A 14,713-nucleotide genomic window follows, 5' to 3' on the forward strand; every position below is an offset into this window, starting at 1 on the left:
GGCATGTGTGAGAGCGTTTGGGCTCAGCCCTCCCAGACATCTAGCATCCAACTGCCAGCTTCCTGCATCTCCAGACTTTCCTGTGCAAATGCCTGGTACTCTGGGTCTTACAAAATGGCAGCAAACTGGACCCTGCACCAAGTCTGACATCCTAATTGGAGAAGTGGGAGGAGCCCCACCTCTGGGCCCTCTGCCCCTGTCCCAAGTTACATGCATTCAGTTCCGTAGGACTTTCTCCTTCACTGGTTTCCAAAGTGTGGCCCTGGAAGACCACATCAGTACTCCTGGGAACTTGTTAGAAATGCAAATTCTCAGGCCCCACCCCAGACCTGAGGAATACGTCTCTGGGGGTGGGGCCCAGCAGTCTGGGGAAGCCTTCCGGGTAATTCTGCTGTATGCTCACATTTTAGAGCCACTGCCATAGGATCTTCTCTAGTAACACCAACTTACCTTTGGAAGCAGGCAGGGGGAATTGCCAGCACATGGGCCCCCAGCCAGCATGCCTGGGGCTGGAAGACTTCAAAATAGTCTGGGGCAGCAGGGAGCTGCAGGGATCTCAGGGCTTCGCTGAACCCCACCTACTGCTAAACAGCTTATGAGCCCATGTGCTTCCCTCTGGTGTCCTTGCCCATCTAAGCATCACTATCACCCATGCTCACACAGACCTCATAACTGATGTCCCTGCTCCCTCCAGGCTGTGTGGCCGCCAGAGGGGGCTTGCTGAAATGCAGGCCTAGGCACCCCGGTCTGATGGCACCGACATCTCTGGTCTGCTCTCCCTTTCTTGAGGAAGATAGGCCCTTCTCTCACACTGTCTCACACATGCCCCCGCACCTTATATGCACTCTTCAAAGTGCTGATCAGGATTGTGGTTTTATGGTTGCTTGCATGGATTATGTTTTTGCTTCAATTGTATGTATTCTCAGCCCCTAGCACCTAGTTCCTGGCCTGGCATGTAGAAGCCATTCAATAAATGCTTGCTGGATGAAGGAATGAATGCATCATCTGGGCACTTGCTTCCTCTAGCTGGGCCTGGCCTCCGGCAGCCAGCCCAGGGAGGAGTCCAGTAGGGGAGTTCTTTGGATCTCTGGCCTGCTCTCCTGGACCTTGTCTCTATTTCCCCATTGTGGCCCACCAGCTGGCCTTACAGAGACCTAGGTGAGGGTCCCTGGGGAAGTGGGCTCCCACCTGTAGGTTTTTGCTGCAGTGCGGCGGCCATGACTCTGCTCCAGCTTTGTGGTCCGCATGACTCCTGAGCGGGCGACTCTCACGGTCTCTGCTGTGTCCTGCCTCCCTTCCCTGTGCCCGGCCCACACAGATCCCTACGCCATCGTCTCCTTCCTGCACCAGAGCCAGAAGACCGTGGTGGCGAAGAACACTCTGAACCCCACCTGGGACCAGACACTCATCTTCTATGAGATTGAGATCTTTGGTGAGCCAGCCAGCATCGCCGAGCAACCGCCCAGCATTGTGGTGGAGCTGTATGACCATGACACCTACGTGAGTCTGCTTGCCTTCCTCCCTCGTCCCCTCACTGCCCACGCCCTGCAGGAGTGGGGGGGAGACACCACTGTGAGGGCTACCCAGCCAGGTGGCCTCTTCCCTGACCCCACAGCCTACAGGGAATTTAAAACTATTCTAGAGTAATTAAAATTGGATTGCTCACACATGTGCTGTGCCGGTGGCAGACACAGGGGATGGAACTGGAAAGGGTGTTTGGCTGGGGGTCAGGGTTTCTCTGCCTCTAACCTGCTTGTAAGATCCCAGGCCAGTTCCTTGTCCCCATCTGAGAGCTGCATTGACTCCACAAACGTTTATCAGGCACTTGTGTGCTAGGCTGAGTGGCTCTGCACTTGGGGTTCCCAGTCTAGGTGGGAGCCGAGAATCACCCACAGAGCAGGGAATCCTCCAGTAGCACAGGCAGGGCCCTCCAGAGCTGTCCAACAGAACCTCCTGCGATGCTGGGAATGCTCTACGGCTGTCCATTCAGAATGTGAGCCCCTCGCCGCCCATGGTGATCGAGCAGTGAAAGTGGGTAGTGCAACTGAGAAACTGAATTTTAACTTTCAGTTTTAATTAATTAAACTTTAAATTTAAATAGCCACAGGTACTGAGCAGTGCAGCTCTAGAAGGTTCCCGGGAGGGAGAGACAGCCCTGGGCTGGAATGTGAGGGAAGGCCGTGGGGCAGACCTAGGCCCTGAAGGAAATGTGATTGGGGTGTTGGGGCAAGGCACAGAGGCATTGCAGCACGGTGTGGGGCAGGGGGAGACTGAGGAGAGCAGAGGGCAGGCTGGGAGGAAAGAGAAAGGAGTATGAGGCCAGGGGAGGCAGGGAGTGACGGGGCCGAGCAACATTTTAAAAAGAAGAGAAAAGGGAGAGACTGGGCTGGCTGACAGCGCACGTAGCAGAGAGGTCCGGCCTGGGTCGGTGGGGGTGGCCGCGGATAAAAGGGGAGGGGAAGGGTCCGGAAGATGTTTCCAGAAAGAGTTGCCATGGCTGGATGTCAGATGCTCTGGGAGGGTGTGGTCAGCAGGGGGTGGGGCAAGGTGATGCTGTTTAAGGTGTCCCACCAGGTGGAGGCGGCCCACTCGCAGTGGGCAACTCGGGCCTGGGCTGGGGAAGCCCACCTGGGAGCACTTCCCTTGGCTCAGCGAGGGGAATGAGCAACTGGAGGAAGAGCCTGTTTGGGACTGTTTGGGAAAGAGCACAGGACCTGGCACCTTTGGGGCAGGGAGAGGAGGGAGGGAGGAGGACTGGGATGTGCTGGGCGGGGGGACTAGGCAGAGGAGCAGGTGAAAGTGCTAGAACAGGGCCGGCCAGGAGGCCGGCAGCACACAGACACTTTCTTCCAAGAGCATCCCACCTCCTCTTTTACAATGTTACTCTGACCCTGCCTCTCCCCTGTAGGCCAGTGCCTGGGAGGGATCTCATGGGGGAAGAGGAGCCATGGCTTCTGGGTGTGGGGCTCCAGGGTCCTGGGGGAGAGCAGAGGCTGTGTGCATTGTTAACATAGTCAAATAACTCCGTACCTGTTGGTGAATACCCATTGCCTCGACCTCCTGCTGGCCTGGCTGCCCCGGATCCCCTCCCCACAACCTCTCCATGACCCAGCCACTAACGGGGCAACACCAGGGCCAGAGGGGCCTCCAGGACCACTCCCAGCATTTGGCTGCTGTTCATGCTGAGAGGTTGGTGCTGGGCTATCACCTGCTGTGTGGGGGTCCATGCAGGAGCTGGTTGCCACTCTGGTATGGCTCTTCGGGACGTCCCCAGCAGTGGTGTGACTGCAGACAGTGGCTTCCAATTCCACTCTGGGTCTTTCCAGATGAGGGCCTTGGCAAGGCACTAGGGCTTGTGAGAACTGCCACACCATCTGGCTGAGACCCAGGTCCTGCCACTGTCCCCTTGGGGAAGCTAATCACAAGGCCGGAATCACAGGCCAGTGAGATCACAGAGGACCACGCCAGAGGGCCAAGCTTGGGCAGGGCTGTGGGTGACGGCTTAGAAGGGCAGAGGGTAGTACGGCCGGGGGAGATGGCCCATGTGAAGGCCAGGGGCTGAGAGGGCAGCAGAGGCCAGCAGACTGGAGTAGGGGATGTGCAGAGAGAACGAGGCAGGCCAGCAGAGGCAAGCAGGCTCCATGAGGAGCCTTCCATGCCGGGAGGAGATGTGGGCTCTATTCTCTAGGGAGTGGGAGCCATGGAAGGTGCCTGAGCAGAGGGATGATAAGATGAGAAAACATCATTTTAACAAGACTCATTTAACTTGATGAGTGATCACAGTTTCCCCAGCTGGAAATGGGGAATTTAAAGGAGAGGCAAAAGCCCTTGGAAATGTCAAATCCCTACTCTGCTGAGGGCATTGGAGAAATGCTAGTGCCACCCTGGTCTCTAATGGGCTCAGAGCTTGATTAAATGAAATCAAGGTGAAGGCTAGTTAGACAGACAGAGGGATATTCGACCGTGATGGGAATTCAAATCTAGCAACAGTGGCAGGAGGCCACTTGCATACTGTCCTCACATTCTTTTAAGGGGGGCAGAGCTCACCATTCTGCACCAGGGGATGCCCTGACTCTTGAGTCCCTTTCTAGTTCAGGAGGCCAGATGTAGGTCTGGTGATTGCTCTGAGGCCACCCAGAGCCCCGGACTGGGAGATGCTGACTCTTCTTTCTCCATGCCGGGTCTAGGGTGCAGACGAGTTCATGGGACGCTGCATCTGTCAGCCGAGTCTGGAACGGATGCCCCGGCTGGCCTGGTTCCCATTGATTAGGGGCAGCCAGCCAGCGGGTGAGCTGCTGGCCTCTTTTGAGCTCATCCAGAGAGAGAAGGTGAGGCTGGTTCATGTCTGGATCCAGGAGGCCCAGGCAGGGAGTACCTAGTGGGGGAATGTTGGGGGGCACAGGGAGAGGATGCCCCAGTGGAGGGGAGGGGGCTGCAATACATCCTTCTTCCCCGACCAGGGGCCTGAACTCAGTGGGGAACACCCAACAGCCACCTGCTGTCAGGCCACCTGCTGAGGATGGGTTTTGCCCATCTTTTCTAAACCCCAAAGCATGACATGATCTAACTATTGGGGAGAATGTTGGAACCTGGACTGTGTTCGAATGTTTGAATCTTCTGGCCATTGGATATATTTTTCCCTGGGTCATAAGTCGATGTGGTTTCTGGGAGTAGGACCTCTGTGATCTGGTTTGGGGGAGCTTAATTGTGATGGGGGCATCTCCATGGAAGGGTCCGGGCAGGACTTCTGTTCTAGTGCTGCCTCGTCCAGGGCCTCGCTGTGTGACCCAGGGCCGGCCACTTCCCTGCTGTGAAATAGGGCATTTGGTTTAGAGCCATGTCTCTAAACTTGCTCTGACTGCAATGTGAACCTCCCTGTGTCAGCCAGAGAGAAATTGGGCTGCTCTGGGTGAGGCGTCTGGCTTCCCCGTGCAGTCGCCCACCACTTCCAGCTTCCTCTGAGGAGTCCCTAGTCCTCCAAATAAGTCTACAAACCCCTGCGCTGCCTTATCACTGACCTATTCCATGAGTGTCATTTTGCAGTTGGAAATGCGTCTGCCTGGCCAGGGCAGAAAGGAGGGGGTGATGGGGTCTTGGGTGAAAGGCACCTGACTAAAAGCTCTTTTTCTGCACCCTAGCCGGCCATCCACCATATTCCTGGTTTTGAGGTAAGTCTTGCTTTTACCCTTTCTTCTTCTTCTTCTTTTTTATTTTATTTTTTAATTTTTTTTGAATGCTTATTTATTTTTGAGAGAGAGAGAGTGAGCATGAGCAGGAGAGGGGCAGAGAGACAGGGAGACAGAATCCAGAGCAGGCTCCAGGCTCCAACTGTCAGCACAGAGCCCAATGCGGGGCTTGAACCCACAGAACGCGAGATCATGACCTGAGCCGAAATCGGATGCTTAACCGACTGAGCCACCCAGATGCCCCTTACCTTTTCTTCTTTAACTGACTGCCAGCCTCCTGGTTTGCAGCCCCTGCTGGGTCAGGAAGTGCTATCAGGCATACACGATTATGGTCCTGCCTTCAAGCAGGGGAAGGCCCTGGTGGGACCACAGGGGCAAGGTGGGCAGGGGGTGGGGTCCCTGCCCAGCTCTGGCCTTTCTTGCCCTTCTTCCCTGAGAAGTCCAAGAATCACAGACTCTCTGAATGAAATGACCTCACGGTCACCCAGCCCAGTGGCTCTCAGCAGTAGGCATATTAGGATCCCTTGGGCAGCTTTAGATACGGTATCTGGGTGGCCCAGTCAGTTAAGCATCCGAATTTGGCTCAGGTCAATATCTCACGGTTTGTGAGTTTGAGCCCTGCATCGAGCCCTGCATCAGGTGGTGCACTGACATTGGCATACAGCCTGCTTCAGATCCTTTGTCTCCCTCCCTCTCTGCCCTCCACCACTTGAGCACGTGCTCTCTCTCTCTCAAAAATAAACATCTTCGTTAGTAGAGTGTTGAGTATCCCTGTCTATCACGTGGGAGACCAGGGTTCGATTTCCTGATGGGGAAGCAAAACCCCCTTCTGGGGGGTGTGGGTGGCTCAGTTGGTTGAGCATCTGACTCCTGATTTCAGCTTGTGTCATGATCTAGCAGTTCCTGGGTTTAAATCCTGCGTCAGGCTCTGTGCTGACAGCACGGAGCCTGCTTGGGATTCTCTCTCCCTCTCTCCCTCTGCCCCTCCCCCACTCGTGCTCATTCTGTCTCTCAAAATAAATAAACATTAAACAAACAAACAAAAAAGAATCCCTTGGGCAGCTTTAGAAATCAGCAATGCTCAGGCTGCACCCCAGACCGAACAGAATACAATCTTTTGGGGGAGTGGCCCAGGCACCGGTATCCTTCCATGCTGTCCAGGGGATTTTAATGTGCAGCCAGGGCTGAAAACTGTCGGCTCAGCCCAGTGGTGTTCAGTGCAGTCTCACCTGGGATAATGTAAGAAATGCCGATTCTTGGGTCCCACTTCAAACCTACTAAAGGGAACCCTGAGGGTGCAGCGCAGGAACCTGTGTGTGAATAAGCCCCCAAGGGATTCCGACGCACGCTTGAGTTCCTGAAGCTGTGATTTAGACTCTCTTCCCCAACTCCTCATTTCCACCATGATGCACTTTTCCTCCCTCTGCTAGTGGTGAGGAGTTCACTCCTGCTCCCCCTTCTTCTTCTGGGGGTCGTGGTAGAAAATGCAGACCCTTTACTGGTACCCCTGCTTATGCGATTCAGGAAGTACTATTCTCCGCCAGGCTCAGCTGGGGCTTTGAGAAGCAGGCTCCGTTTGGATGCCTCTCTGCTTATGAGGTAGCCTGTGCGATTTGCAGACAGTTCTTACCCTGCAGGCTGTCCTTTGCCCCCTGCCCCCAACTCTACCCTCTGCTTCTGCCCCCCACCCCTCTAGTCTTTTTCCTTCTCCCTCTCCTGTCCAGCCCAAGCTCCCGCCCTCAGGCCTGCCAGTCCCTGGGGATCTGGGCTGTTTCTTCTTTCCTCTCCAAGTCCACATGCTCCAGTAGAAACAGCAACTCCAGGGTGTCCAGCCTGTCTGCTTCCTGGGGCTGCTGCACAGGGTCTGGGACCCTTCCCACCATCTGTTATTTTCCTTTCTCCTGTCCCTTCTAGAGATGCCTGAGCTGGAGGTTTATGCTTTGGCCTCTCGCACCAGTCTCTGCATCGACACCCATCACCCCTTCTTTCTCAGGGACCGTGTGGAGGGCATGGCTGGAAGCATATCACCCTTACCCTTGATGGGAAGCGGGTTCTGTTGGTTTCTCTTAGGACGACATCTGGTTTGTGGATCTCTCCCCCAGGCTAGTGCTTCTCATCACTAACGGTAAACTTTTACCCTCCCTCCTCTCTTCCCCCCCCACCAATCTTCTGGATGCGGACTATCCCATGGTGTGGCCCAGGTGCAGGATACATCAGGAATCCTGGAAGAGGTGAGCTGAACCCTCACAGCTGTGGCCTGTAGCTGGGAGTAGGTGGGCAGGGACAGAGGGAAGGAGAAGGACTGCCCCTGGACAAGTACCCCAGAGCCTTCTGGGTTCCTGGTGCCCCAGTGGGCGTCTGCCATTCAGAGATCTGACTGAGTTTCCTTCTCCACACTCTGTGGATCCACAGCTGCGTGGGTTGTGTCCTGGTATGATTTTGGTCCCAGAAGGCTTGCTGCCCTGTTGGAGGCTGGATTCACCCAGACCTCCTGGCAGAAATACAGAGTCTCATCTGGCTGAGTACCAGATGGCGTGTTTTCAAGAATAAAATGTTCATAAGGGGCCAGAGTCGTCAAGGAAGCCTTTCTGGTGAAGGTAGCATTAGCCAGACATTGTTGCAGGAAGACAGGAAACGTGCCTTTGGCCCAAAGGGCCAAGCACCAGTTTAGGACCTGGCTGCTTTAGGGGCTGGTGGGGTTGGGGATTCCTAGGTTCTGGAAGAAGATGGAGGTTTGCCTCCAGAGGAAGCAAGGCTCTATCCTTTGCCATGAGGGATGAGGAGCACGTTCCCTTATAGCCTCCTACACATCTGTGAGCGGGTCCTAGGGGTGAGTAGGGGCAGAGGCCTGGGCAGGAAGACAGGAAGGAGAGCCCTGGTCAGACGGACTGGGTAAAGGGCAGCCACTTCCTGCCATCAGGGAATCCCCAGGCTGGGAGCGGACACCATTTGACATTTTCAGTGCAATTTGGACTTGAAGTGCAGGGTCAGGATGTGGGATCCGCAGGCCCCGCGCCCCTTACCTCACTTCCTTTTGCTCCCAGACCGAGGTGGGGTCCGCCAAGTGAGCTGGCCGTAATTAGGCCTGACAGGCAGCCTCCTGCTTCTGGCTGCAGTTGCGAAAGACTGCCGATTTGGAAAGGGGAGCAGAGTCCTGTCCAGGGAAGCAGCACGGAGCCCTTTCTCTTGATTGAGAGCACTTTGTGGCCAAAACCCACAGCCTGCTCTGAAGAAGACCCAGCCCAGGGATGAGTTATTAAAAAAAAGTTAAAGTCCTTAATAACTGGATTTGTAATATGTAACAGTGAAGGCTCAGATTCCGAGAGCAGGGATCTGGCTGTGGTCTCACTGTCAGGAAGCAAATCAAAATTTGCCGCTTTTGGGCCAGACCCCGAAGAGAGCCAAGTGTCCTGCTGCAGAGCCAGCCAGGCCACAGACTGAGGCGGGGTGTGGGTCAGCAGGGCCAGAGGAGAGCAAATCTTGGGGGCCTGCTCGGCACAGGACTGGGCTGAGTCGGCAGGTTCAAAGGGTCTGAGGCCCAGTAGGATGACTGGAGTATCAGCTGGTCCAGGGAACAATTCCCGAAGATGATCTCGTGGACCCCCTCATTCTCAGGGGCCCCTACCCCAACCCTGGGGGCTCCATAGCTCAGCCCCTTTGCCTGCACTTACAGGCTAAGCCTCATGCCAAGGTCTTGGGTCCTATTTAGTTTTAAGGGTCCCCAGGGATGGGGTAGCCAAGTGAGTTCGGCTGCTGCTGCTGTCCTACAGGAAGCCTGACGCTTTAGCAGGCTTTTCGTCTTTGCTGTGGCTGAGCTTCTGCCTGTATCCCCCTATTCAGCACCCTCCAGGCTCCCGGCCTGACCCCTGTGAAGAGTGTTCCTGCTTTCCCTGAGGGTTGTGAAAAGGCCCGCTGGCAGCTTAGATTCTGGGCCAGTGGCCACGGGAGCCCTCGAAAGCTTTTGTGACTCTGAAGGATGGTTTAAGGATGGCCTTTCTGGTGGGAGTGCCTCTGGCCAGTGCATCCCATGCCTGTGTGGGAGTGTCTGGGAACGACGTGTCTGTGCTATGCCGATGGCTCCCAGAGCAGATGGAGGACAGTGGGGATGGCTTCCTGGAGGAGGTGATGCTGAGCTAGCATCAGAAGCAAGGATTGGCAGAAGGGGTTGGGGAAGGGGGCTAGGTGGCAGTGTCTTGGACTGAGGGCCTGGCCCTGCCTGGGGCCAGTTTGTTGGCTGACATGATTTCCCCTCCCCCAGGCTTTATGCCCATCTGGAGCAGCCCTCTCTGGGGGGCTCTGGTGGGGAAGTGGGTCTCTTGTCTTGTGTCTTTGAGGCTGTGGTGACGTCTGGGAGACCTGGGTCCTTGCAGAGAGCTTGGGTGAGGGGAGGACTTCCTTCCCCAGCTCCCCTGTCTGTCTCTCTGCCAGAGTAGAGTAAGAATCCTCCCTCTTCCTGAGCCTTGCCCGCTTTCCCCTCTTCCTGTTCTCCCTTCCTGTTTCCCTCTTCCTCTGTTTGCTCCTTGGCCTCTGGCTCCCTGTCTCCCTCCTTCTCCCCGCCTCTTCTGAGCCCTCTGTCTCGTTTCTTTTCCTTTTCGTCTGGAGAACAAAGGCGGTCCGTGCTGCCAAGGGGAATGAGTTCAAAGAAACTGCAATTTTAGATTTCCTGAGAACTGGAGAGCGTGCACATGCACGTGTGAGTGTGTACGAGTGTGTACACGCGCAAGAATACACACGTGCACGCACGGGCAGCAGAAGAGGTGGCGGTTTCCTTAGCAACCAGGGGCCTCAAGGATGTGTAGCATGTGCAGAGAGAGAGAGAGAGATTCCACCTGGGGTGAGCTGGGGCTTGCAGACTTGACCATTGAAGGGGGCGTGGTTCAGAACACTTGGTTCTGCTTCTTCTGTCCCGCTCTGTGGCAGGGGATGCCCTGGGAGAAGGGACTGCATGCTCCGTGGATGTTTTCACTGAAGGCTCAGGGGACCAACCAGATGTCACCGTATCCCCTTCCAAATCCCGGGTATGGCTTTTAATCTGAGATGTATATGAGGTACTCTCCCGCACCCCCAAATCCACTAGAAGGAAAATTTTGGTGTTTTGCAATCAGGAAAATAAACCCAGTGGTCCCCATCCCCCTTTCCCTCCCCCAAGGCCTTAATTTAAAACACTGTTTTTCCTGGGAAGTGTAATTAGAGCAACATGTTGTTCCTAACGAGCTGGGTGGGGCAGGCAGACAATGGAGCCCTCCCAGCCTGCCTGACTGCCCCCGCCTGGGGCTCCCCTCCCCGAGGAACCACCGGGATCTGAATGTCCAGAGGGTCCTCTGACTGTACCCTGCTGGGTCAGGTAGGGGGGGCGGTCTATGGGCTACTGGTAACAGGACAACCTAGGTGGCTGGGGGAGCTCAACCCCTCCCTCAACCCCACCCTGGAAATGAATGTCTGTCTAGTGTGGTGGCCCTAGGACCTGGGAGAGGAAGTCCCCCTCATGGCTTGTCCTCAGCTCTCTGTACTGAGCTGGCCTGCTGGACAGATAGACTGAAGGGGGCTTAAGGGTAGATTTTGCTCTGATGGGGGAGTGAGCCTCACCTATCCTTGGGTCCTTGTCCTCTGGATCTGAGGCAGCTCGGTAAACACCCTCCCTGCACACCCATCCGTGGGGAAGTCCTGGGGCTGCCCTGCATTCAGGGTGGGTGGGGAGGGTAAGCAAGGAAGGGATTGGTCAGATGTGGCTTCATCTAATTAGGCTTTGAATGGCTGCCCTTGAGGTCTGTGGTCCTCAGAGTCCCTGTCTCACCTAGGACAGTGAATTAGGATGTCCTGGTGACACTTTAAGTCTACATCTATCCCTGCCTGGCAGTGCTGATATGCTTCCCCAGATGTGGTAAGGATCACTGAAGCCCAGCCACATTGAGAATCACTTTCCTGGAAGGAGGTGTCGAACCCCTCTAGTCAGCCAGACCAGGAGAAGGTTGGGAAACGTAGGCTCAGGAGTTGACCGTCTGGCCAGGGCCATAGGACTCTCTCACAGCGAGGTGTCAGAGACCAGCCAGGGCCTTGGGAAACCGGGCCACACTGTCACTTAGAGGTAAAAGAAGTCAGAGAGTAGGGTGGTAAGAAGTTTCCGGAGTGGTTGGGAGATTTTCTGGAGGACGGAGAACTTGAATGAGGCCCTGAAAGATGTGTTAGATTCAGGAAGGTGGGTGGTATGGGAAGCCATTCAGAGGGAGCCACACGCAGGCACTGGGGAGGGGGTTGGTGAGGACCCATGAAGCAGGCTGGTGCAGATAGGAGTGCTGGGAAGGAGGGGAGAGTATGCCAGAGTCCTTTCTTTATCCACCCACCCACCCTCCCACCCACCCATTCACCCCTCTGCCCGCCCTCCCTCCTCTCAATTACCCATTCATAGTCCTGCAGTTATGGGATGGAGACTTCAGCTGTGGTCCCTGTGTGTAGAATTGCTGGTTTAACACAGAGATGGCACAGGGTGGTGGTCTTTCAATGGGAGTGAGTCACGTTGCTGTGGAAGTTTACCCTGAGCTCAAGACCCCAGGGAAGATTTAAATGGAGATCTGAAGTCTGAGTAGGATGTAGCCACATGAAGTGGGCAGAAGAGCATTTCAGACAGAGGGACCAGCAACTCCAAGCCTCAAAGGTAAAGAGAGCGTGCTGCCTCCTGCAACCTGCTAGTGTTCAGAAGGGCCGGATTGAGCATGTACGGGGAAGTGGCTCATCACTGTTCGGGACCCCGGAAGGGAAGGTTATCTAGTGGGAGGCAAGACCAAGGAAGTCAGAAGGAACTAGAAGATGAGGGTCTTGGAGGCCATGCCGAGGAGTATGGGCTTCATCCCGAGTGGCTGGTGAATGTTGGACGGGTTTTAAACAGAATGACATTCTTAGAAAGTTCCCGCTGGCTGCAGAGTACAGCATGCATTGGCTCTTGGGAAGGGATTTGCAAAACCAGACGCAAGGAGACCACTTAGGGGGATGCTAGTGAATCCAGGCAAGAGAGGGTGGGGGTGCAAACCAAGGGAGGGAGACGGGTGGATGAGTATGCGAGAAGTTTGGGAGACAGAATCCCCAAGGCCCCAGGCGGTCAATTGGGCACCGTGATGTGGGGGAAGAGAGCCAAGGTGGCATGGGGCTTTTTGGTTGGTTGTCAAAGCGGATGGTGGGACTGGTTTCTGAGAGAGCAGGTTTTGAGGGCAAAGTTAGAGAATCCAGTTTGTGACCAGTTCAGCGTTAGGGGCCAGTAGGGTGCACAGGTGAACTGAGCTCTAAGAGGTTGGGGATGTGGGTCCGGGGCTTAGGGGAGATGCCCGGGGGCAGAAAGCCCAGGAGAGGGCTGGGCACAGGAGGAGACTCAGCCAGCAGAGGGTGAGGGTGGAGAAGGTGGAGGGGCAGTGTAAAAGCACCAGAGGGATGGCGTCAGGAAGAAGGCTGAGGTCAGCTGGCAGGATGCTGCTGAGGGAGTGGGAAGGACAGGAGCCTGCCAGTGGCCTTTGGGCTGAGCTACAAGCAGGTTGTTGTTGACTTTGGACAGAGAATTTTCTAAGGCAGGGGTGCAGGGGGCAGAGGTGAGTGCACTGGGCAGAGGGCCTCGTGGAATCGAACTTGAGAGGGACTGGATGGAGGCAGAACTTTCCAGAGAGAGAGAGGAGAGGGAGGGAAGCTGCCTGAAGATGCAGAGAGCTGCTGGGGAAGGATCTGGGAGACCATCGTTAAATGGGGAAGGGAAGGATCCAGCAGATAGTGTGAAGAATTGGGGGGGACAGGATGGGACAGGGTCGGGGAACAAGAGAGCCTTTAGGTGTAGATGTACAGGGATAACTCCACAGGGCGGGGATGGGCAGTGAAGTGTGCACAGTGCGGAGGGGGCAGAAGACTGTGGTGGCGGTGTGCAGGCCGGGCGGGCGGTGGAGGATGGGCTGTAGAGGCAGGGATCCTGGTGACAAATGGCAGGGAGCAAAGATGTCCCTGGACCCCTGGGGACAGTGAGGTGGACGGGGATAGCATTGGGGTGAGAACAGTGGCCTCACGCCATGCCGAAGGAGCTGCCCGCGGACATACCTCTAACCACTGTCTCTGCTTGTTTCTCCCTCCTGCTTCCGCCGGGCCTGGCGCTCCACAGCTGTGTGCACCTGCCTTCTTCCTCCAGGGCCTCCTCCAAACGGTACTGGAGCCTAGCCTTCTGGAGGTTCTTGTTTCCTGTCCTCCTCGTAAACAGGTTCCTGAAAATGGGGATCCTGGTCTCAGCCTGTAGAGAGGAGCATCACCACAGAGCTCAACAGAGCCGGGAGGAAAGAGGGCATATGGAAATGAAGGATAAACAGGAATCGGAGGGACACTGCCCAGAGTTTGGGAGCCTGGAGAGGAATGCTCTGGGCAGGGAAATATATTAATGAGTTTTCCTGGTGATTCAGGAGAATGTTATAAGCACGTGAGAAAGGTTTGATCTTTCTGCCTCCCTGATCCCTTCTTTTTGCTCCTTTTGTCCTTGGGTTTTTACCCCTGGGCGCCCCGCTCCCACATTGGAGTGGGCATCAGCCTTCAGCAGGCCATGAACAGACCATGAGCAGGCCTTCAGGAAAAACCCTTCTTTTAAAGGGCCCTGCCTCCAGGGTGAAGCACACATCACCCCTCCTCCTGACAGCATTCGTCTCTCAGCCAGTCTACAAATGTAGGTGCTTCCTACGTCACGCCACCTGCACTGAAGGTTTGGAGCAAGACTGTGAATTCCTTCACTTTATGCCCCATGACATAGGGATACATAGGAAGCCAGTGTCGTTCTGAGAGATGCTTCTGGTGGCTTGGTTCTCCTCGAGTCACCCTGGGAGATCGAGAACACTAATGGTAAACACAATGGTACCGACAACAATAATGTAATCCTTACAGGCACTGCAGTTTACTGAGCAGCTCCTGGGTGCCAGACACTTTACGTTTGTTCTCTTATTGAATTGTTGGAGCAAGCTCGTAAGGGTATTGTTATCCCAGATCTTCATATGAGGGTAATGAGTCACAGACGTTGAGTAATTTGCCCAAGGTCAAACAGCTAGAAAGCAGCAGGGCTGGAACCAGAACTGAGGTCTGTCTGATTCTAGAAATGAACTTCTTACTGCTGCAGGTCAGGGAAGTGTAGTGTCATCAGTGTGTCACCAGGCAAGAGTGACAGCTGGGGTTGGTTGTGGCAGGAGGAAGCCAATGTGTTTCAGTGCTCCAGCTGCTCCCACCATCTACGTTAGGGCATTTGTACGTGGATGCACCATCCTTTGAGAAGGAGCCCAAAGCAAGAGTCTTAGAGGATTAATCTAGTGATTCTATTGTTTGTTAAATGAGATTACACAAGGCAAGCTCTAAAGTATCCGGCATAGTCCTTTTATTTATGGTTAACATCTCCTGAGTGTCAAGGCCTTCTTGTATGGACGTGTAGGTTGTGCACTGCACAAGGGCCCTGTGTCTAAAGAGATACAGTTTCCAGGGCAGATACCATATATTTGTATTTATTATAACAATTTTCCAGTAGGTGGCAG

The 14,713-nt window shown here is 55.0% G+C and overlaps 1 protein-coding gene across 7 annotated transcripts in view; it reads left to right on the forward strand.

The window, feature by feature from the left end:
* The window catches only part of DYSF (dysferlin), a 224,096-nt gene that overhangs the window by 140,211 nt on the left and 69,172 nt on the right, over positions 1 to 14,713 (forward strand). For 6 of the 7 annotated variants that reach the window (XM_042981701.1, XM_042981699.1, XM_042981703.1 and 3 more), the window contains 4 exons: positions 1,319 to 1,500; positions 4,188 to 4,328; positions 5,139 to 5,168; positions 7,388 to 7,417. In XM_042981701.1, the coding sequence (XP_042837635.1) occupies positions 1,319 to 1,500; positions 4,188 to 4,328; positions 5,139 to 5,168; positions 7,388 to 7,417 (383 nt within the window). Of the gene's footprint in view, positions 1 to 1,318; positions 1,501 to 4,187; positions 4,329 to 5,138; positions 5,169 to 7,387; positions 7,418 to 13,314; positions 13,357 to 14,713 lie in introns of all 7 variants that reach the window. The other variant, XM_042981697.1, reaches the window with a different exon arrangement.

Source organism: Panthera tigris, chromosome A3, assembly GCF_018350195.1.
Source record: "Panthera tigris isolate Pti1 chromosome A3, P.tigris_Pti1_mat1.1, whole genome shotgun sequence".
NCBI classification, from domain to species: Eukaryota; Metazoa; Chordata; class Mammalia; order Carnivora; family Felidae; genus Panthera; species Panthera tigris.